The 23,963-nt window shown below is 39.6% G+C and overlaps 1 protein-coding gene across 3 annotated transcripts in view; it reads right to left on the reverse strand.

Moving 5' to 3' along the window:
* pde5ab (phosphodiesterase 5A, cGMP-specific, b) overlaps positions 1 to 23,963 on the reverse strand; it is a 49,027-nt gene that overhangs the window by 18,677 nt on the left and 6,387 nt on the right. For 2 of the 3 annotated variants that reach the window (XM_067400303.1, XM_067400302.1), the window contains exons 1-10: positions 16,878 to 17,018; positions 13,301 to 13,931; positions 10,584 to 10,673; positions 10,438 to 10,509; positions 10,267 to 10,356; positions 10,044 to 10,181; positions 3,316 to 3,383; positions 1,887 to 1,995; positions 1,606 to 1,690; positions 510 to 685 (exon numbers count right to left, since the gene is read on the reverse strand). In XM_067400303.1, the coding sequence (XP_067256404.1) occupies positions 510 to 685; positions 1,606 to 1,690; positions 1,887 to 1,995; positions 3,316 to 3,383; positions 10,044 to 10,181; positions 10,267 to 10,356; positions 10,438 to 10,509; positions 10,584 to 10,673; positions 13,301 to 13,931; positions 16,878 to 16,975 (1,557 nt within the window). In that variant the 5' untranslated portion in view covers positions 16,976 to 17,018. Of the gene's footprint in view, positions 1 to 509; positions 686 to 1,605; positions 1,691 to 1,886; positions 1,996 to 3,315; positions 3,384 to 10,043; positions 10,182 to 10,266; positions 10,357 to 10,437; positions 10,510 to 10,583; positions 10,674 to 13,300; positions 13,932 to 16,877; positions 17,019 to 23,963 lie in introns of those variants that run through there. The other variant, XM_067400304.1, reaches the window with a different exon arrangement.

Raw genomic sequence — 23,963 nt, forward strand, 5'->3', positions numbered from 1 at the left:
TTAGCAAATTGCTGTCTTATTCATGTTTTGAATTTTAATAGTTTTGAAAAAAGTATGTATTTGTTTTTTGCAAAGTAAAATAAAACCTGTAGCTGTAATTTGACTTTTTTCACCATAATTTTGTCATATCTACACCTTAACAAAGTATTAAGAAATTATATTGTACAAAAACTGTAATACCACCAACAAATTAAGGACATCCTATTTAACGTTTAGCAACTTTGCCAACCTGGTCACAATAAAATGAGGAGGAGGCTGGATGGAAACTTTTATTCTAAACACTTGAAGAAGAATCATATGATAAAGATACTATGAAAGCTTTTTATCTTACAATTCTGACTTTTTTCTCGCAATTGCGAGATATAAACTCAGATATAAAGTCAGATAAAAAGTCGCAATTACCTTTTGTATTTTTTTTTTCCTTGGCGGAAATAAGCTTCCATAAGATGTTGACGTTACCTACTTTAATTCATTTTATAATAGTTTTAAATGTGTGAAATCACTCTCACCTCAAGCGTGACCTCTTGCTTGGCCATGGCTCTCTCCACGGCTTCATACATCTGCGTGTTCTGGATGCCCAGTCCACAAAAGATAGCAAAGGCCTCCAGAAACTGCTCATCATTCCTATTAAAGGCTTTGACTTCCCCTGAAGCGTCATCCATCTTATTGACCAGCTGGCAGACACCTGCATTCACACGCCAAACACTTAACAGGGCGTTCGTTGTGTGAATATTTTGTCCAAAAGAAATCTATTTCGGTCACTAGTTACTGTTTTAGACCTATATGACTTAAGGGGATTTTCTAAAGAATAAACTTGAAATATAATATATGAGTATAATGGCTGTTTTTATGATACTTTTATTGTTTTTTGTCAGTTTGTACAGGTACTGCATAGAAAAAGTGGCCAGCACTTTCTTTATAAATTCACCTTCCATGATCCATGAAAGAAAGAAATTCATCCAGGTTTGGAATAAATGAGGGCGAATAAATGACCATTTTAATTTTCCATTATTCCTGTAAGGCTGAGATCATTACATGGTTTATCAGCTTAATTAACCTCTGTTGTATGTGTAGAGGCTGATAAAAGGAGATAAAGCAATCAATTAAAAAAGATTTATTTTCAACACGAGTGGCTCAATGAGCGAAGACATAAACCCTTCAAACCCTAAAGAAGATGACAGGATAAATTATTCTAACAAATTCAGACTTTCATTATATTATCAGCACCACAATGGAGATCATTGTTTCGCAACTTAATGATGTCAGTTAAAAATGCATGAGAAATGGTGCAGACTGCCAATTATAAGATTCACTATTATATAAACTATATTTTTATGCATTCTGAAGACAATATAAGAGGCGTCTGGGACCATCAAGTGATGTTCTGTTCCCTAGAAATGGTTTGGATCCCTCCTTCCATGCAAGAGATTTTGTTTTCACCAGTTTTATTTTCTCTCTTCTCAACTAGTCACACAATTGTGTCATTTGTTGGTGTGGGAATGAGTAAGTGTGAGCAATAGTAACAGTCTTCTAATTACTTTTGAACATTTTAGGAAGGATGTTGACAAATAGCTCAGATTGTGGAAATTTAGAAAACACACATACCGATCACTTTGTCTTTCTTCCCATTCCGTATGGGCGTGCACAGCAGACTTTTGATTTGGCCATTTGAGGACTGTAGATTTTCACTCTTCCAAAAAGAAAGGAGGGAAAAAACAAACGCAATGAAGAAGCGGTCAAATAAACTGAGTTTAAAATTCAGGCAGCTTTAAGAAAGAGGGAAGTTATGAGTGTCTGAATGAACCAGTGCTCTGTGAAATCCCAGAAACATCGGGATGACCTTATGGCGATGTACTTTCCATCCCAGAATTCCCCTGAGAACTTACAGTCCAAGGAAATCGCTGGTCCTTGGTGACGTCTGCAATGTTCAGTGACTCCACAGAGTTCTTCACATACTGAGCGTACATGTAGTTAATCTTGTTGACGTCACATTCTCTGAAAAGACATCAGCAAATGATTAAACTCTCCTGCTTATAACTACACATCATTAAAGGGATAGTTCACCCAAAAATGAAAATGTGATGTTTATCTGCTTACCCCCAGCGCATCCAAGATGTAGGTGACTTTGTTTCTTCAGTCGAACACAAATGATGATTTTTAACTCCAACCGTTGCCGTCTGTCAGCCGTATAATGCGTGTCAACGGAAACTTCGTCTATAAGAGTAAAAAAAACATGCACAGACAAATCCAAATTAAACCCTGCGGCTCGTGACGACACATTGATGTCCTAAGACACGAAACGATCAGTTTGTGTGAGAAACCCAACAGTATTTATATCATTTCAGACATTACTTCCGTTGTCAGAGCGCGATCAGACCTCACTAAGCGAGTGCTGAACGCAGTTAGACACAGTGGTGTATTAGAGGTAAAGAATCATATAAATACTGCTCGGTTTCTCACACAAACCAATCGTTTCGTGTCTTAGGACATCAATGTGTCGTCGTTTAATTTGGATTTGTTTGTGCATGTTTATTTTTACTCTTATAGACAAAGTTCCTATTGACACGCATTATACGGCTGACAGACGGCAACGGTTGGAGTTAAAAATCATTATTTGTGTTCTACTGAGGAAACAAAGTCACCTACATCTTGGATGCGCTGGGGGTAAGCAGATAAACATCACATTTTCATTTTTTTCATCGCTAATACTAGTGATGATAAACAATACAGGGTTAGATAAAAATACCATTAATTTCCTTCCATCTAATTGAAAACCACACATTTTTAACTAGTCAAACAGTTATTTTGCAGCCAGTCATTTCATTTGTTAATTTATCTAAGTGTGGAGTCATAAATGACATTTAGTTTCCTTACAACAATTTGGTAAATCATTGACGTATAAGGAAAACAACAGCGGACCTAGAATCGACCCTTGAGGGACACCCATCTTATTATTTTGTAAGATGATCTTCAATTATTCCATACACTGAATTGAGATTTTAAATATGATCTAAACCCATTAATTGCCTGTGGAGAGAAACTGAATATTTCATTATAAGAGATCACTGATCAAGTTTTAGATTGCACTATAAAATGGAAAATATTTCGAAATACTCATTTTGCAAATATATGGCTGTTATATGCAATATAAGTAAACCTCAAGCATTATATTCAAATAAGAAAAAGGCATTACACTTGAAACTTCCAGGCAGGTGTATTTGGAGCTGAACACATGTTTATATAGCTTAACTTGTATTGAACATTCAATGCACTTTGCCTTGCATTACATTACAGTCATTTTTATGATAACCCCACCTGTTTGGGTAGTCCACAGATCCTGCAAGCTCCTCGTATTCCATGTGAAACACACTGGAGAATGTGTTCTGTAACACAAGCAGAACAGCAATTACTCACGGAGGTAAACTTTGGGGAGGTTTAACAGAGAGGTAGGCCAGTATTTTAATGCTATTAGTGTCCGGCGGCCTGTGTAAACTCGACGTTGAATCTCTGCAGTCACATGGTTTAATGTGCCTGTGTTTGTGCATTTCTGGAAGGGTTAGAATTTCCTGCTCGTGACAAATGAAGCACGGTTCAGTACGAACAGCATTCGGCAAAAAAAGTTTGCAATAAATTATGAGTTCATTTCCACATTCCAGACCACAAAACAAACACCGAATATGAGTATGTCGACAAACTTGTCTGTCCCAAATTTGAAGACGCTTGGAGGACTGCCGATCTAGCTGATCGTACATCTGTTTTTTCACAAAGCGTATCTGTTTCCGTAACACTCGACATGACTGTGACCTGAAGAATTAACAAGCTTTCTTCCTACTTTATAGCTGGACTATAGTGCAACTTCCAAGGACTATAAACACTGTGTGTCAGGTTGAGGAAACCCAGAGCTTTATCTATGAGCAGAACTAGGTTTCTAGGTTAACACCTGACCTCTGTGAATTATTATACACGTCAAAAACAGAACTCCCTCTAAGATAAAATTTATCTTTACCCTCATAACAGCTCGCCTAGCTTGAAAACATAAACATCTACTAAATGTACAAAACAGTTCCTTTATATTTTATATGCATTAGTGATCTTTGTACACATATTAGTGTTTTTTATATAAAATATGAAAGCATCTGATCACAGTGATGTGGATGTTTGCAATTTGGCACTCCAGTCAGTCACATCATGTTTCTTTATACAATGTACTGCTTTAAATCATGCAACTTTACAGTATTAAGCATAAAAAACAGTATCAGTGTCTCTTTCGATTAGAATTACAACTTTATTTTCTACTATAAAGCAGCCTACTTCTGTGTTCATGTTTTTACTCGCGTCTGACCTAGACGGACTGAACAGAAGACATGAATTTACATCCAAAGTAGGCGGAGCCTCAGAGCCACACCCACCTGTTATGTCATCGCCACGGACCAATGGTAGTTTGAAGGTGTTTACCAGCCAGAGTGAACACTTCCAGAAGGATCACTGTGGCAAGCTCTTTCAAACTCCCCAAATGAACTTCGTTTTGGCCTGATTTTGTTCTAAATGACGTCACCAATTTCGTTCTTCGATTTCACTTGAAGTATATCAGGGACCCTACTGAATAAACAACCCAATGGCTGGATCAAAGCCGACCCAATCGCTGGATCAAAACCAACCCAATCGCTGGGGTCAAACAACCCAATCGCTGGGTCAAACAACCTAATCACTGGGGTCAAACAACCCAATCGCTGGGTTAAAACCAACCCAATCGCTGGGTCAAACAAACCAATCGCTGGGTTAAAGCAACCCAATCGCTGGGTCAAACAACCCAATCGCTGGGGTTAAACAACCCAATCGCTGGGGTCAAACAACCCAATCGCTGGGTTAAAGCAACCCAATCGCTGGGTCAAACAACCCAATCGCTGGGTCAAACAACCCAATCGCTGGGTTAAAGCAACCAAATCGCTGGGGTCAAACAACCCAATCGCTGGGTCAAACAACCTAATCACTGGGGTCAAACAACCCAATCGCTGGGTTAAAACCAACCCAATCGCTGGGTCAAACAAACCAATCGCTGGGTTAAAGCAACCCAATCGCTGGATCAAACAACCCAATCGCTGGGGTCAAACAACCCAATCGCTGGGTTAAAGCAACCCAATCGCTGGGTTAAAGGAACCCAATTGCTGAGTCAAACAACCCAATCGCTGGGTCAAACAACCCAATCGCTGGGTCAAACGACCCTATCGCTGGAGTCAAACAACCCAATCGCTGGGTTAAAGCAATCCAATCGCTGGGTCAAACAACCCAATCGCTGGGTCAAAGCAACCCATTCGCTGGATCAAAGCCAACCCAACCGCTGGGGTCAAACAACCCAATCGCTGGGGTCAAACAACCCAATCGCTGGGGTCAAACAACCCAATCGCTGGGTTAAAGCAACCCAATCGCTGGGTCAAACAACCCAATCGCTGGGTCAAAGCCAACCCAATCGCTGGGGTTAAACAACCCAATCGCTGGGGTCAAACAACCCAATCGCTGGGTTAAAGCAACCCAATCGCTGGGCCAAACAACCCAATCGCTGGGTCAAACAACCCAATCGCTGGGGTCAAACAACCCAATCGCTGGGTTAAAGCAACCCAATCGCTGGGTCAAACAACCCAATCGCTGGGTCAAAGCCAACCCAATCGCTGGGTTAAAGCAACCCAATCGTTGGGTCAAACAACCCAATCGCTGGGAATTTACATCCAAAGTAGGCAGAGCCTCAGAGCCACACCCACCTGTTATGTCATCGCCACGGACCAATGGTAGTTTGAAGGTGTTTTCCAGCCAGAGTGAACACTTCCAGAAGGATCACTGTGGCAAGCTGTTTCAAACTCACCAAATGAACTTCGTTTTGGCCTGATTTTGTTCTAAATGACGTCACCAATTTCGTTCTTCGATTTCACTTGAAGTATATCAGGGACCCTACTGAATAAACAACCCAATCGCTGGGTCAAACAACCTAATCACTGGGGTCAAACAACCCAATTGCTGGGTTAAAACCAACCCAATCGCTGGGTCAAACAAACCAATCGCTGGGTTAAAGCAACCCAATCGCTGGATCAAACAACCCAATCGCTGGGGTCAAACAACCCAATCGCTGGGTTAAAGCAACCCAATCGCTGGGTTAAAGGAACCCAATTGCTGAGTCAAACAACCCAATCGCTGGGGTCAAACAACCCAATCGCTGGGTCAAACGACCCTATCGCTGGAGTCAAACAACCCAATCGCTGGGTTAAAGCAATCCAATCGCTGGGTCAAACAACCCAATCGCTGGGTCAAAGCAACCCATTCGCTGGATCAAAGCCAACCCAACCGCTGGGGTCAAACAACCCAATCGCTGGGGTCAAACAACCCAATCGCTGGGTTAAAGCAACCCAATCGCTGGGTCAAACAACCCAATCGCTGGGTCAAAGCCAACCCAATCGCTGGGGTTAAACAACCCAATCGCTGGGGTCAAACAAACCAATCGCTGGGTTAAAGCAACCCAATCGCTGGGTCAAACAACCCAATCGCTGGGGTTAAACAACCCAATCGCTGGGGTCAAACAACCCAATCGCTGGGTTAAAGCAACCCAATCGCTGGGTCAAACAACCCAATCGCTGGGTCAAACAACCCAATCGCTGGGTTAAAGCAACCAAATCGCTGGGGTCAAACAACCCAATCGCTGGGTCAAACAACCTAATCACTGGGGTCAAACAACCCAATCGCTGGGTTAAAACCAACCCAATCGCTGGGTCAAACAAACCAATCGCTGGGTTAAAGCAACCCAATCGCTGGATCAAACAACCCAATCGCTGGGGTCAAACAACCCAATCGCTGGGTTAAAGCAACCCAATCGCTGGGTTAAAGGAACCCAATTGCTGAGTCAAACAACCCAATCGCTGGGGTCAAACAACCCAATCGCTGGGTCAAACGACCCTATCGCTGGAGTCAAACAACCCAATCGCTGGGTTAAAGCAATCCAATCGCTGGGTCAAACAACCCAATCGCTGGGTCAAAGCAACCCATTCGCTGGATCAAAGCCAACCCAACCGCTGGGGTCAAACAACCCAATCGCTGGGGTCAAACAACCCAATCGCTGGGGTCAAACAACCCAATCGCTGGGTTAAAGCAACCCAATCGCTGGGTCAAACAACCCAATCGCTGGGTCAAAGCCAACCCAATCGCTGGGGTTAAACAACCCAATCGCTGGGGTCAAACAACCCAATCGCTGGGTTAAAGCAACCCAATCGCTGGGCCAAACAACCCAATCGCTGGGTCAAACAACCCAATCGCTGGGGTCAAACAACCCAATCGCTGGGTTAAAGCAACCCAATCGCTGGGTCAAACAACCCAATCGCTGGGTCAAAGCCAACCCAATCGCTGGGTTAAAGCAACCCAATCGTTGGGTCAAACAACCCAATCGCTGGGAATTTACATCCAAAGTAGGCAGAGCCTCAGAGCCACACCCACCTGTTATGTCATCGCCACGGACCAATGGTAGTTTGAAGGTGTTTTCCAGCCAGAGTGAACACTTCCAGAAGGATCACTGTGGCAAGCTGTTTCAAACTCACCAAATGAACTTCGTTTTGGCCTGATTTTGTTCTAAATGACGTCACCAATTTCGTTCTTCGATTTCACTTGAAGTATATCAGGGACCCTACTGAATAAACAACCCAATCGCTGGGTCAAACAACCTAATCACTGGGGTCAAACAACCCAATTGCTGGGTTAAAACCAACCCAATCGCTGGGTCAAACAAACCAATCGCTGGGTTAAAGCAACCCAATCGCTGGATCAAACAACCCAATCGCTGGGGTCAAACAACCCAATCGCTGGGTTAAAGCAACCCAATCGCTGGGTTAAAGGAACCCAATTGCTGAGTCAAACAACCCAATCGCTGGGGTCAAACAACCCAATCGCTGGGTCAAACGACCCTATCGCTGGAGTCAAACAACCCAATCGCTGGGTTAAAGCAATCCAATCGCTGGGTCAAACAACCCAATCGCTGGGTCAAAGCAACCCATTCGCTGGATCAAAGCCAACCCAACCGCTGGGGTCAAACAACCCAATCGCTGGGGTCAAACAACCCAATCGCTGGGTTAAAGCAACCCAATCGCTGGGTCAAACAACCCAATCGCTGGGTCAAAGCCAACCCAATCGCTGGGGTTAAACAACCCAATCGCTGGGGTCAAACAACCCAATCGCTGGGTTAAAGCAACCCAATCGCTGGGCCAAACAACCCAATCGCTGGGTCAAACAACCCAATCGCTGGGGTCAAACAACCCAATCGCTGGGTTAAAGCAACCCAATCGCTGGGTCAAACAACCCAATCGCTGGGTCAAAGCCAACCCAATCGCTGGGTTAAAGCAACCCAATCGTTGGGTCAAACAACCCAATCGCTGGGAATTTACATCCAAAGTAGGCAGAGCCTCAGAGCCACACCCACCTGTTATGTCATCGCCACGGACCAATGGTAGTTTGAAGGTGTTTTCCAGCCAGAGTGAACACTTCCAGAAGGATCACTGTGGCAAGCTGTTTCAAACTCACCAAATGAACTTCGTTTTGGCCTGATTTTGTTCTAAATGACGTCACCAATTTCGTTCTTCGATTTCACTTGAAGTATATCAGGGACCCTACTGAATATGTAGGCAAAACTGGAGATTTTCAGCGGATTTAAAGTTGCTCTCCTCAAGTTCACACAGGCAGACTAACCTCCGAAAATGACTTTTATGTGGCTTAACTGAACGGTTTTCTTCACACATGCCTCTGTTTTGACTAAAGTTTTACCACATTCATATTAACCATAACTGAAAACGACAACTAGCCATTCATGGTGTTTTAATTCACACATGAAGTCAAATATTTATAAACCCACCCAACAAATGACTTTGAGTTCTGAGCAAACCTTCGTTCAGGAGTTATTTTGGGTTGTTTGCAAAGCGGGTACAGAATGTGAGGCGGACTGAACGAGAGCTTTCCCTGATTGCTCAATGGGAAGGAAGGATTCATCAGTTTACAAAAAAAAAAAAAAAATCCTTTTCTACACAAAGACTCACCTACTCAGAATGACCCTTCTCTTGCATCCACTGAAAGGTTTTCTTGTAATACACTCCCTTTGATGTGACCGGGAGTGCATAAAGCTGGAATACATAATGTTGGCTTTGTGTCCTTTATTACACAGCCCTGAAATTCCTCTTACTTCTTTCAGCTCGACCTTAATAGACACCAATCAATTTTTGTTTTGTTGATCATTTTAAGACTCTCTGAAATGCAACTCATTTATGATGGAGAAAAAAAGAGCCTGATAGACGCAACTTCCATTTTTATACCTGATATTTTGCACCGATCTCCCAGGAAGTGATGATTTTGTTCTCTTGAACACATGGGATGGAAACGCCACTTTCCAGTTTTGCACATTAGTTAAATAAGCAAATTTGAATGGAAACACAGCTAAGTTTAAGACTGTGATGCAGCCTAAAAACCTGCTGTAAAACTGTTTTAACACCATTGTTTTTTTGCTTTGAAAGCACTAGTGTTTCCTTCAGGAAATGCAGATGTAATTTTAAATATTTGGTATTTCGGGTACATTAGGTACATGTCAGTGGCAAATAAGGAAGCAATTCAGTCTGCTATAAAGGAAGCAAGTGTTTCATAACTCTCTCTCTCAGCTATGGAAATATTCAACACAGCCTCTCTTTTATAATGACGAAATACTGCATATTAGCAGTGGAGAACTATTACCAAATCATAATATTATTGAGGAAAAAATGTAAAAGAAAGGTTTGCTCTGTAGAGACTAGATCGGCCTACAGAGATACACCATTACATTTCTGGAAACAACCTCATAGTTTAGTGGTTCTCGAGATTTTTGGCCCACGTTTCAGAGTAGTTCAGCTCATCTCCTCGTGAATCTTTGGTGTTTCAAACATCCTAAATGGATATTTTAAATCGGTGACACCTTCTAAAGAAATGCAACACATGCTTGTTTTATGATCACACCGATTCTTTGAAACGTTAAGCTTTTTGGAAATAGGTCTTACGGCTGTTTCTCTGTCAGCGATGAAGACGGTGCATTCTTGGGCCTGCATGAAGGACAAGATGGTGGCCACGGTTTTCCTCAGTAAGACCTCCAATGACTGCTGCTCCTCGAAGATCAGACTAGCCAGATCCAACAACACCTGAAACACAATCACTGCTTACAGCCGAGTTTAACTGCATCTATACAAAGTGCTTTTTTAAGGAAATGAGGGAAAATCAGCGCACCTGGTTCCGTCTGTTCTCCAGCTGCGATGTCTCGTAGAGTTGTGCATTGTGTAGCACTATGCCAGAGAAGGCCAGGTACGAAGAAAAGTCCTTTTGAGATGAAAAACAAGCCCATTATTATAGCTGATCTCTATAAAATGACTATAAATTAAAGAGTGCAAAAGTCTTCACCCTCTCGTCCTGCTCCGTGAAGGTTCTGTTCTCTCCACACCGTTTATTGATTGCTTGCGCTACACCAACAACCTTAAAGCATTGCATCACACTCAGCAGTCACGATCTGATAGCAAATATTGCATATATTGTGTAAGATGCCTCACCTCATCTCTGTGGTTTTTGATGGGCAAACACAAGATGCTCTGCGTCTTATACCCTGTGATTTGGTCAACTTCTGCATTAAAGCGTGGATCCTGATGGAGAAAAACAGTGCAAAAAAAATCAGATATTTGATATAGATTAAATATAGATATGCTAATGAACATTTGGTTTCCGAATAATCACAGCAAACTGGGACATCTGACCAATCAGAGCAGAGTGGGCTCTGTGAAAGGCGGGGTTTAGAGAAATCGAATCCTTGATCGAAGCGTTTCAGACACCGTGAGAAAAGAGCTGAAGCTGCAGTGGATATTATGAGAAAATTCAAGTATTTTTGGATGAATGTTGAACCTGTTGTAGAAGACTCTAAAACTCTAGGAGCCTTTAAAATAGCATAACTCACTATTATTGTGCTTAAAATAGCACTTTATTAGAGAGTTTCTACCCCAGAAATGCAAACTACAGGTAAAGATGTCAAAGGAGTAGTTAAAAATAAATGTCACTGCATTGTTTGATCCAGTGTTGTTATGTTTAGCTCAGACTGAGGCTGTGATGTGTCTGGTTAGCACGGCTTTGGGACGGTTTGTGTCGGTTCTTGTGGTTTCATCAGCCTATCAGCACTGTCATGACCTCATTTTCTTCTTCATCTCTTGTGGCTCCAGTGATCATTTACATGACATTTACAGCCCGCAAACACCAGAGCAAGTGCAGTTCTGTTCGGCACAGGAATCTCACACTTCACCTTTAGGTAAACACATATAAAAATACATTTTAAAGGAACCATCAGGACCTTTCTTGATTTTATCCTGCTCTAATATGCTAAAACACCAACAGTTTTGATGCTGCTGACAGCTGGAATATTCCTCGCATCTTTATAACGAAACCGTGTCTCGCGGGAGCATTAAAGACATGGACTGCATTGCAAACGTGGATTTACCTTAACCATACTTTTATAGTTTTTAAGCCATCTCAGACACATCCTGTTCTTCACTTTAATCTTTCATTCCTTCTCTTTCTCTCTCTTTCCCTCTCTCTGGGAGAAACGCAATTAAACTAAATTACAAAGAGCTAAAAATACCTGCTATCATTATACAAACTGTTGGTTAGCAACTGACCTGCATAACAACATTTAAATCTAATCAAAGGCCTTTAAGAGATATAGCCTAAATTGCGTTTCTAAGCAAAGACTTTATTATTGAACAGGAGGGTATTATAAAACGGTAAATTTAATTCAGTCTCTCAAACCGAAGAGATAATTTAGAAGCACCAAATAAGAGGAGAATGCAGTAATCTGTTAAAATATGATTCATTATTGGTGCAAACAATTCTGTCTAATTACTGAGATAAACACGTAAATCTGAACAGTGTGATGCAATCTGATGGAAGAAAAACTACTTTATTTTAAGCTCTAAACAATCAGGTTAAGAAACAAATGCCTCAAAATACAAGCAAGTGTGTTTTATGTCACATACTTTTTTATTACTACAGGCTAAAAACAATGCTGGGTTAAAAACAACCCAAGTTGGGTTGAAAATGGATAAACCCAGAGATTGGGTTGTTTTAAACCAACATGCTGGGTAGTTTTATTTAACCCAACTATTGTTTAAAAATCACTACATGTCTGGCATAAAATGAACCCAAAGTATGTTGGAAATTATAAATCACACTGATAATTACAAGAGGCAACAATATTGATCAAAAGGTGAACGTTTATTAATAACCAATTAAATACATTTAATTATTATTCATTACATTATTGTTCATTTATTTAACATATTAATAAATGTTAATTTCCAACATATTTTCAGTTCATTTTAAGCAAGCAACACAGCAATTTTTTAAACAACAGTTGAGTTAAAAAAAACTACAGCAGTTGGGTTAAATGTTTGCCCAACCTGCTGGGTCAAAACAACCCAATCGCTGGGTCAAAACAAACCCAATCGCTGGGTTAAAACCAACCCAATCGCTGGGGTCAAACAACCCAATCGCTAGGTCAAAACAACCCAATCGCTAGGTCAAAACAACCCAATCGCTGGGGTCAAACTGCCCAATCGCTAGGTCAAAACAACCCAATCGCTGGGGTCAAACAGCCCACTTGCTGGGGTCAAACAAATCAATCGCTGGGTCAAAACAACCCAACTACTGGGTCAATCAACCCAATCGCTGGGGTCAAACAACCCAATCGCTAGGTCAAAACAACCCAATCGCTGGGTCAAAACAATCCAACCGGGTCAAACAACCCAATCGCTGAGTCAAAACAACCCAACCACTTGGTCAAACAACCCAATCGCTGAGTCAAAACAACCCAACCACTTGGTCAAAACAACCCAATCGCTGGGTCAAACAACCCAGTCGCTGGGTCAAAACAACCCAATACCTGAGTCAAAACAATCCAACCGGGTCAAACAACCCAATTTCTGGGGTCAAACAACTCAACCACTGGGTCAAAACAACCCAACTACTGGGTCAAAGTAACCCAATCGCTGGGTCAAAGTAACCCAATCGCTGGGTTTGTCCATTTTCAACTTAACCTGGGTTGTTTTGTTTTTAACCCTGTATTTTTTAGGATATTTTTGTTGTTTTCATGATTTTGTTGATGATGTAGCCACCAAATAAATGTTAAATGCAAAATTCTCAATCAATTCAGAACGTCTCATTTCTAGTCTTCGAGGAACACAACACTGAAATGGCAAACCGCAGGCGAAATGACACACAGACTCACCTCATATGCATTCTTGATGTTCAGAGGCTGTCCGGTGGCTGCCACATATCCCACAATCCCTTTGTTCCATTCGAGGCGAATGCCTCTGTTGGACGCCTCCTCAAGAGTGGTTCCTTCCGCAACATCGAAGAGCCGGCTAACCAGGAACTTCCTGTTTGAGCTGTCCTCCCCGACCAGGAAGAGCGAGTAGCGATCTGCAGCGATCAGCTCGTGAGTGTGTAGGAAGATCTTGTGGCAGAGGGCAGTAAGGTCCAAGTGACTGGAAACATCCCGAACAAGCTCCAGCAGACGAGCACAACGGTCTCCTGAATCCATAATACCTCCGCCCTCATCCGTCCCATTGCCCGAGCCTGACCGCTGGGAGGGAGGAAGTGGCATCTGCACCCTCTCCGTGTCGCTTAGGAAAGTGAGCGAACCCTCTGCGTCCTTCACGACGATGGGGCGAAGCGGCCTATCGAACTCCGACGCAGAGATCTTTCGTGTAGGGGTGGATGGAGCTGGACTCGGAGATGGAGCATCGGCTGGACCCAGTGAATGAAGGGTCGTTAAAGCTTCGTGCGGGGCTTTGGATCCTTCCCTAGACGGCTGAATGGAGTGGACACGCTCAGCAAACCAAGCGTTGACCATTTCCCTAAAAAAGTAATGAAGCAAAAGCATGACAAATTAGCTCAGCAGTTTCTTGACCTGAAAAACTACAAATGCAATCTCAGCATTTACTACACTCTAAAAAACAACCCAAGTTGGGCTGAAAATGGACAAACCCAGTGGTTGGGTTAAATGTTTGACCCAACCTGCTGGGTTGTTTTATTTAACTCAATTAGTGTTTAAAAATTACTGTATCGCTCACTTAAAATTAACCCGAAATAGGGTTAATTTAAGGTTAACATTTATTAATACATTTAATGAATAATAATTACATAATAAACATTTATTAAATTGATTATTAAAAAATGTTCACAATTATGTGTCTAATTTTTAATTTCCAACATATTTTGGGTTCATTTTAAGCCTGACATATAGTCATTTTTAAACACTAATTGAGTTAAATAAAACTACCCAGCAGGTTGGGTCAAACATTTAACCCAACCGCTGGGTTTGTCCATATTTAACTAAACTTGGGTTGTTTTTAACCCAGCATTTTTTTTAGAGTGTAGTGTTGCATAATTAATCATTAAAAGATTAACACCCACACAATCTTATATCTAAATGAAGTGATTCGGCTCTTAAACCTTTGACAAGTACGATCACAGTGAACATTCAGATCTGTGTTCTGATCCAGACAGAGCCGTTGTCATGTATAGATATGAAACAGATTCACAAACAGTATCATTATTTCTGTCTTACAATTATTCAAATTATCACAGAAGTACCGGGAAAAAAGTTTATAGTTCGTATGTAAACACTGATGTCTATGATAGCAATCAAAATACAGTAAATCACCTTTTTAAAGTAACTTGATGCTTCAAATAAAAATTATGTCAATTACATCATTACACCAGTAGGTGGCGACAAGTGACTGTTAAAACATGTATTTGTCATCAAATCATTCGAGAGATTCGTTCAAAAACACTGATTCATCCAGTAATGAAACAAGTGAAGTGAGTCATTGAATCATTCATTCAACCCAATTTTTAAAAAATATAGAGTTTTATTAAAAAAATATAGAGTTTACGGTATTTTTAAAAAAAAAAATACCGTAGTCATTGACATTTTGTCAGAACCACTAGCAACTTAAAATGTTATTTTGTTTAGTTGCTTATTTAGAATCATGGAAGAATCATGATCTCCATTTTAAACAAAAAAACAAAAACTGTAATTTTCAATTTATCCAGAATCGTGAGACTCTAGCATTTACCGAGCCTGAATGCAATTATATATTTGCCATGTACTTAGCTAATGTCCTTTAAAACAATCAAGTCATTTGGTGATCAGCAACCAGGCAGCTATTTGCTGGATAATAATCATACAACCGCTCCTAAAAACAGTCAGTTTTCCTCATTTTCTGAAACCATGCTGAAGAACTCGTCCAATTTATAATTAATAATGTAAATAAAATCAATGAAAAAGCCTCTTGTAACTGAAAGGAAATGCACTACCATTCCTACAGCTGCCATATGCCTTCTCCAATACCGTCTCTGGTACTCCGATGGAGAATCTGTTTCAAATCATCTACCGAGGTTTTATTGCCAGTGTGCTGGATCTGTCTATATAATGAAGCTTCTATGTTAAATTCTCTATACTTTCATTAAAGCTTGAATGGGACCTTGAGTTTAACAGCTCAACTGGAAAACCTCGGAGTCTATAAGACCCCACTATCATAACATTAGCCGGCGGATTATGTCCAAATCTGTCAAAATAACACAATTTAGTGGCTTTTATTAAGCTAGCATTACAATGCACGCATTAAGATACCATAACAAATGCTTTCATTGAATTGTTTATTATCCAGAGAGGATATTGAAACTCCACCACAGTCTCCATGGACTCGACCTAAATTGTCCTTGGCTAGAATAGTTTAAATAAATAACATTCACTTTGAAGAGACACCATCCAACCATGTACTCGTGCTGAGCGAGAGTATCCCAGACAATCAAATAATTAGGATTTGCATCGGCTGTTTTTCTTCAGTGGACCAGAAAAAATAACAGTTGGCCAGATGTGAGAGTTAAATACAGATTCAAGGCATATAAAACCTTATTTAATTTAGTTATCCCTCTTTCTCCGACAGAGAGTTTGCTGTCAGATTCACGAAACCACTGACATTGATTGTTGAACTTTAAAAATAACAATTACTTCGCCTAAAGTTGCGATTACTCAGAGCGCAGAGCGTTAGGTGCTACACACTGCAAGGTTCGCTTTCGTAAAAAAAGGAAATTCATAACTATTTTTATGTTTTGGATAAATTCATGATTCTTCGCCCCACCGAGGGGAGGTCCTCCATGCATACTTTTTCTAAAATCTAACATTTCTGAATGAAATTCATATGAAATCAGTGAGTAATAAAAAAGCCATGAGATTCATAAATAAGTTCTTATCCATTTTTCTCCCTCATAACTTCGCCTTAACCGGACCAAATGTCTTAACACACAATAGTCCCCTAGATAAATGCAGGTGTGTTAATTCATCTGATATCATAGTTATCTTATTTGTTTAAGCTCTGCATTGAAGTGCATGAAGAACATCAATATATCAATCACATCAGTATTAAGTAGCCTTCACACCTTTGTTTGTTGGTTGGTTAAACAGTGTAAGCAGTGAGAATACAATCATAGCAGCCAAAAATAATGCTAAATAAAAACACTCTTACAATGTGAAATGAAAGGCTACACACAAAACCTCAGATTTAATTCCTCTGACAAAGCGTTTAAGTTCCAAATTAGTAATATGCAGGAAACGCATACAGGACAATATGCAGCAAACACCGACACTTTTCTTCACGCAGTCCAAAGGTAAAACAGCTCAAGTTATATTGTAGATAAATGAGAATATATGCAGCGCTTCGTTGCGCAGCTGCAGAAAGCGAGTATATTGGTCTGATTTCAGGACTGCCTCGTCTTTAAACTGCTCCTGAACTTACCGAGAAGCCTTTCGTACAAAGTAAGAATGAGCGAACTCTAGGTTGTCGTCAAGCCAAGCCTCCATCATCCGTTCTCGATCGGGAGGATAGACCTCCATTCCGCGGATCAGCCGGTGAATATCATCCGCCTCTCTCTCCTGATGTTCAGCTACAAACACACTTCACACCAGCGTCTGCTCTCTCTCTCTCTCTCTCTCTCTCTCTCTCTCTTGCTCTACCTACATTAAACGAAAGTCTGTCACAGAGCAACTCTGAACAAACCTCTTAAATCTTACACGTTTTGAACATATAGCCTAACAAAAATATGTTCTAAGACTGTTTTGATAATATTCATATTGTTCATATTATGTTCTCTAAACGTTCAAAACATCAATTTTTTTTAAATGTATCTTTGTTATTCAAATGTTAAGGAAACATTCCATTCTATCATTATAAACATTGTGGGAACGTTACTTTAGAACGTTCGCTGTAACTAGAGATGCACCAATATAATGTATCGGCCAAAGTTTCACACTTTCATGTGTGTTAAACTTTATTAACGAGTAATGTGTTTATGACTGATAGTTACTCTGAAACATGTTGATGAAATTTAGAGAATAAAGTTTTTATTTGCATTTCTTTCAAAATATAGTAATTAAAAATACAATTATTAATGATAATGAAATTATGAGAACCCTCAAACTATCGGCAGATATCGTTCTGAATTATCGGTTATCAGTATCGGTGGAGAAATTTAGTATCGGTTCATCTAGTAACATTTACAAATGTCAGACAAACGACAAACTAAAAAGTTTCAGAAAAAAAAACAAAAAAACAAAAACAAAACATGAATGTTTTTGTGCTAACATTTTGAGAATATTATTAAATGACAGATAACTTTAAACGGACGTTCTAGTAACGTTACTGAAAGAAGTTTGTTCGTAACTTTGAGAGAATCTTGTCAGAACATCTAAGAATATAATATTATTATAATATGATTTTACAGCATTGATACTACAAATGGAAAGATGAAAGATGATTTTCACAGTATAGTAAAAATAATAGTAGCAACTATTTTTGTGAAACCATTGTTACCAATGGAAAATGATCACAATAGCCTATATCATCACTTTTTTATGTAAAATGATCATTTATACACCTTTCACTGCCATTTGATATTAGGAAATAAACTCCTGACAGTAAATCAATAAGACGCCATATGTGAAGCTGGCGTGACGTGTCAGTCAGTGACTGCAGTGCCTCATGCTTCATTTAAAACTACTTTAATCAACATTTTACGAATATTACCATTAACTATTATTATACATGCAGAGCTCAGACTAAAGACAGCATGGAATATTTCAATGTAATATTAAATATTTAGACAAAATGATCACCTAAAACACACATTGCTTTACAGCCTACATAAGTCAGTTTGTCAATTACCCCAATACTTTTATCATTAGGAGAACATTAAACCCTTACCAGACATTGGTTCCTTTGAAGTTTTTTGTAACCCATTGCCTATATTGACCATCCTGACCCGCCCCAGCACTCCATCTCTGACACACGGGTGTAACTTTACCAGCAGATGGTGCCTCTTGTCTCCCGGGACAGCGAGAGACCGCTGAAGGCATATGTGCTCTCTGGGGTACAAACGTGACTCTGTTGTAAACACGGTGGCCTGGATGAGCTAATGACCGTCTCCGGAGAGACTATGTCAACCGTATTGGAAAATGTTTCGATAAAACATGCTTGCATTTCATTCGTCTCGCAACTCCGAGGACTTCTGACTATCTTTCCACAGAAGATGGACCTGTCAGGACATGTTGGGCTTATGCTGCTGTTTGCACCACGTACAACCTTCAAGCAGGACACACGAAGCCGGGCTGAAACACTGTCCAGATGTGGTCACTCAAATCACCCAAAGCTAAACTACTCAGTTCGGCTTTCAGTCATAAGTCAAACAACACTCTATTCCTCCACATAATTCCCTGCACTACATTAAACAGCTCAGACTCTATTGTAAACCCTGCAGTCAGAGGCGTGGAGGAGAGCTTCGGACGGAGAGCGGACCCATGCAGTCCTCCAGTGGAAACAATTTCGAGTGCTTAGTTTGTCCTATGTGGCGCTCAACAAGACAAACATGGCAGTAAAATCATTTATTAAGAGCCGGTTTAATGGGGACAGAGAGACTGGGGTTGAACCTCTTAAAACAATGATGGTATGAGACCTGCTGAAGAGAGATTCAGACTGGACTATCTTCTTTCAGACAAACACAAGCGGAGATATATTTAGAAATATTCTGATAGATATAGAAAAGATTTTGAAGCCCAAAAAAGCTCATCCATCCATCATAAAAGAAATTCATACGACTTCAGGGGGTTAATGAAGGTCTTCTGGATGTGAAGCGATCAGAAAAATATCCATATTTAAAACTTTATTAACTATAATAACTAGAAGCAGAAGAGCAGAGGTGTAAAGAGTACCTGAAAACCATAATTGAGTAAAAGTACATCGAAAATGACTAATTACAAGTAACCAATTCCAATTCGACTTGAGTAAAAGTCTGATTTTAACAGTACTTTTAGTATTTTACTCATGCTGAATGAAGACTCAGAGATGCACTAGTACCAGTGAAAATAAGAAACAATTGATTTGTAAAATTAAAAAAATCATGTTCATTTTCTAAAATCTAAAAAAAATTGAACACCTCAATATTGCAATAAATCAAGGTCGACACAACAACCTTTTAAACATCTACAAACTCTCAAGTCTCAGTTGAGCTCAAGTGCACAGAAAGGCCATAATAAACCAATATCAGTCAAAAAGGTCTCGTCAATAAAGCATATATATAAAATAACGTTAAGTCAAATTAAATAGTCAAGGTTGTGTGCTGGTTTGAGCCTCATCACCAGCTGCAGTCATTTCCTCATCTCAAAAATCAAACACCTGCGATCAGAAACTACCTGCTAATGCACTCACATTCACGTAAAGTATCCTTGTTGACAAGTTTGGGTGAGTAAAGGCAAAATGCACAAGATGTAGTACCTTCAATGCCTTTAGATGGCGATATCGCTTCTTTATATCAGAAACAAACTGCTGCAGAAAAAGTTAGCTGCCGTGAAAAATGTAGTGTGTGATTGCATTACTCATCACAAATGTAGTGGAGTAAAAAGTACATTTACTTGCTCAAAAATGTAGTCAAGTAGAGAGTAAAAGTTGCCAATATCTTTGATACTCAGTTCAACTACAAAGTAGCCAAAAAGATACTTAAGCACAGTAACTAATTACATTTACTCAAGTACTTCTCTGCAGAAGAGTGACCTCTGACCCCACGCAATGACGAACGCAGAAGCGCAGAGGATAGAGCAAAACAAAACACCGCTCATGGATTAAAGTCTAAAACGATCATTTTTAAAGAGAAATGTTGGAGAATTTCGACATAAGAGAAGAGGAGCTTGAGTTTGAACTGTGAGAGGCGTCTAAGCTTACGATACTCCAGGGGTTACGCTTCCGCCGTAACTCGATGCGTACGGCCATTTGCTGGAAGCTAGTCATTATAGTTAAGTAAGTTTTAAACAGTGTTCGGGAAAGTTATTTCGAAAAGTAATGCATTACAATATTGCGTTATTCCCTAAAAAGTAACTAATTATGTTACTTTTTATGAAAAGTAATGTGTTACATTACTTTTGTGTTACATTTTCTGCTCTGGGCTGGACTGTTTGTTTGTTTGTGTTTATAACAACAAAAAAAGTTATCTTTTTGGTGAAAGAAATGCAAATTTACGACTGTAGAGGGCGCCGCTCAAACAAACCATTCAGCTGTGCTGCCATTCTGGAATACAGAAGAATAGGATGCAGGAGAAGAAGTAAACGAGTAAATCTGCTCACTTTTAGTTTACAACTACAATAACCATCGTGTTCACACACAACGTCTCTGCATTTACTCACAATTTCCCTCAACATGCGGACAGGAGAGCTGTCAGTCAATAAAAGGGAAAACAATTTGAAAAAGTAACTGAGTACATTTAAAAGTAATGAGTTACTTTACTAGTTACTTGAAAAAAGTAATCTGATTATGTAACTTTGGGTTACTTGTATTGCGTTACCCGCCAAACTGGTTATAAATATGGATATTTTTCTTACAAAAACGCATCATTTCTCATCAGAAGGCCTTTATTAACCCCCTGGAATCGTGTGGATTATTTTCTTTTTGATGGATGGATGCATTTTTTGGGTCTTCAAACTCTCGCCCCCCATTCACTCCCATTATAAAGCTTAGAAAAGCCAGGATATTTTTAAATTGTGTTCGTCTGAAAGAAGATAGTCATATACACCTTGGATGGCTTGAGGGTGAGTAAATCATGGGATATTTTCATTTAAGGATAGTTAGTGCTTGCATGTTTCTGTCTTATCAAGGCCTTCTTTTTTTTATACTGATATCCAGATGATAAAAAAACATAAACATGGGCAATATAAGAAAAGTCCCAATGTGCGGTGTTCATTTGAAGACATTTTCTGTATTGAGCATTCGTAGGTATGTTATCCGTCTTTTAAATTATGCATTACTGTTATGGTTCAGCAGGGAAGAGGAGGATCAAATTGCAGAAATTTATAAAAGAAACACGTGAATAAAAATAATCCAAATTGGGATGAAGATACCAATAAGATAATCCAAACAAACGTCAGGAAACAGGAATGCTTTCCAAAAACATGTAAAGACAACGACCGACCCAAAACAACTGAAACACGGGTGTATATTTAGGAAAACAGGAGGCTAACAAGACACAGGTGCGGGTAATCAATGACAAACAAAAGTCGTGTCCGAAATCGCCCCCATACCCTTAAATAGGGCACTATTTGATGGAACAGCCTTTTGGTGTCCGAAACCATAGTGGACGTTATCAAGCACACTCTTTCAATCCCATAATGCACTGCAATAATGAGTGTACAACAGTAAAGGTAATGGTAATTTTCTGTTTTTTCTTAAAGTGAGTGAAACGTTTTTACATATTTATTGAATAATTAATCTTATTATGCTGCAAATTATGGCCGGATCTGACCCTCTAATTAAGGCGTGAGTCACAACCGGAAGGTTTGGGATCATATATGTTCAAATGTTATTATTTTGTTTTTTTTATTTAGATATTTCAGTGACCACCAAACGTTAGATTCCAAGTGACTCATGGTGCTTATTTTCTCCTGGCCGCGTCAGTCAAGCCCTTTTTCTAAAGATTATTATCAGACAAAACATAAATACTGTTATTATTTATCCCTTTAGATTTGGATATATCACAAAAAGTTTCAATGTTTTGTCTTAAAGTCCAAAAAGATAAACATCGTCAGATTGCTCCCTTTAAAATAGCCGTCATTGCATGAAACACACACTCCACCTATTCCCCTTTGATTCAATACATACCACCAACAATCTGCACAGTTAAAGGGATAGTTCACACAGAAATAAAAATGTCATTACAAACCTCTAGCACTTACTGAAGAACATAAAGAATATTTTTGAACGTGTTTTGAACTGTTGAAAGGTCCTCATGGGAAATGATTTTGGGTGAACTATTCCTTAAACAGTTCCTGTTATTATAAATGCATGCACCGTTTGTATGTATGCCATGACATGCACATCAAGACCTGCAGGCATATTTACCTCCAACAGTTCTCCTGAATATCACATCTCCTCTAGGACCATGAAGAGGTCACAAGTAGGGCATTTCAGAGGAAATCTGCTGCGGTAGAAACCCTTCCAAGTGATCTGAGCTCCGGCTGAATATTGTTAAATGTGTTTGGAGGTAGTGGAGGGGGTTTCAGGGGGTTGAGTCTTTCTTTCTGAGCTTGACAAACCACAGTGCTTTCCCTGGTAAACATCACGAAGGTCTAGAAAGACTTGGAATAAACACAAAGGAAAGTGTGCGAGGGGAGGCTTTACCCTGATATGCAGGTGGTTTTATGAGATGAATATATAACAGGATGTCTGAGTTCTGCCCGATGCAAAAACGCTGTTTAAACTGGTCGGGCAAAACTCTTATGCTGCTGCTGTAAATTAACTGGAATATGTTTGCATCATTATTTTACATTCAAAATGACATTATGTAAATTACCATGCATCTGGTTTAATAATATTGTGGTGAATGTCTGGATCTGCTGGCACACTTTCAACAGCATTAAATGCCTTCTTTCATTTGGAAGTCATGTGAACACATGCATATGTTGAATATGAAAAACCTTCCTCATATGCTGTTGACTTTGATGAAAATTTCACATCAGCAGATTGTGACTATATAAGTTCCCTTTAAAGTCACTGTATAATTTACACACTGAATGTACCACCTATTTCCCTCTAAAGCAATTGTAAAATGTTCCTATATCTGTATTGCATTTTTTTTTCTTAAAAAAAAAGCAAATTAGCTCTATCATGGTGTAAGACATACTCTACAGAAAAACAATTTATATTTAGAGCCATGTAAATTTTAAATCACAACCATGACACGGGGACATTCTAAAACGCTTAAAGTGGCTTAATGTACTAAGACAGTGTTTTTATCTGACCAAACTCACTAAATATCATAGCCTACTTATAAATTATACTATGTGCAAAAAATCACATGAGCCCATAATATGATCTTAACGTGTATAATACGCCTGCCGCTTTAAATGCTCGCGCTCATTAAAGCAAGAATGGTTCTCATTGGCTGTCAATGTTTTTCTCATTCATCAACTGGAAAAAATCATTCTGAGAGAGTCCAATGATGCCGTCGTGTCTTGGTGCCGTTATTGTTAGTATGCGCCAGAGAAAGTAACATATATATATATATATATATATATATAATTCAAAGAACATACATGTAGATGCAACAAGGGCTTCACACACTTCGGCGCATCCGCCATCTTGCAACGGTCAGTGTATCGTCACTCACAGTAAATTCTTCTGGCTGTGAAACCGCCGAGATTTAAATTCCCGAAGAAATGGGATAACCTTTCACAGGTGGGAATGTGTTGGTTTGTGTTTTTAACTCAATATTACATGTTTTTACTATGGTACTTTAAATGTTTTTACTTTTACTATGGCAACTTTTAATGTTGTTGTACCAGCTGA

The sequence above is a fragment of the Chanodichthys erythropterus genome, chromosome 11 (assembly GCF_024489055.1).
Source record: "Chanodichthys erythropterus isolate Z2021 chromosome 11, ASM2448905v1, whole genome shotgun sequence".
Classification (NCBI taxonomy): Eukaryota; Metazoa; Chordata; class Actinopteri; order Cypriniformes; family Xenocyprididae; genus Chanodichthys; species Chanodichthys erythropterus.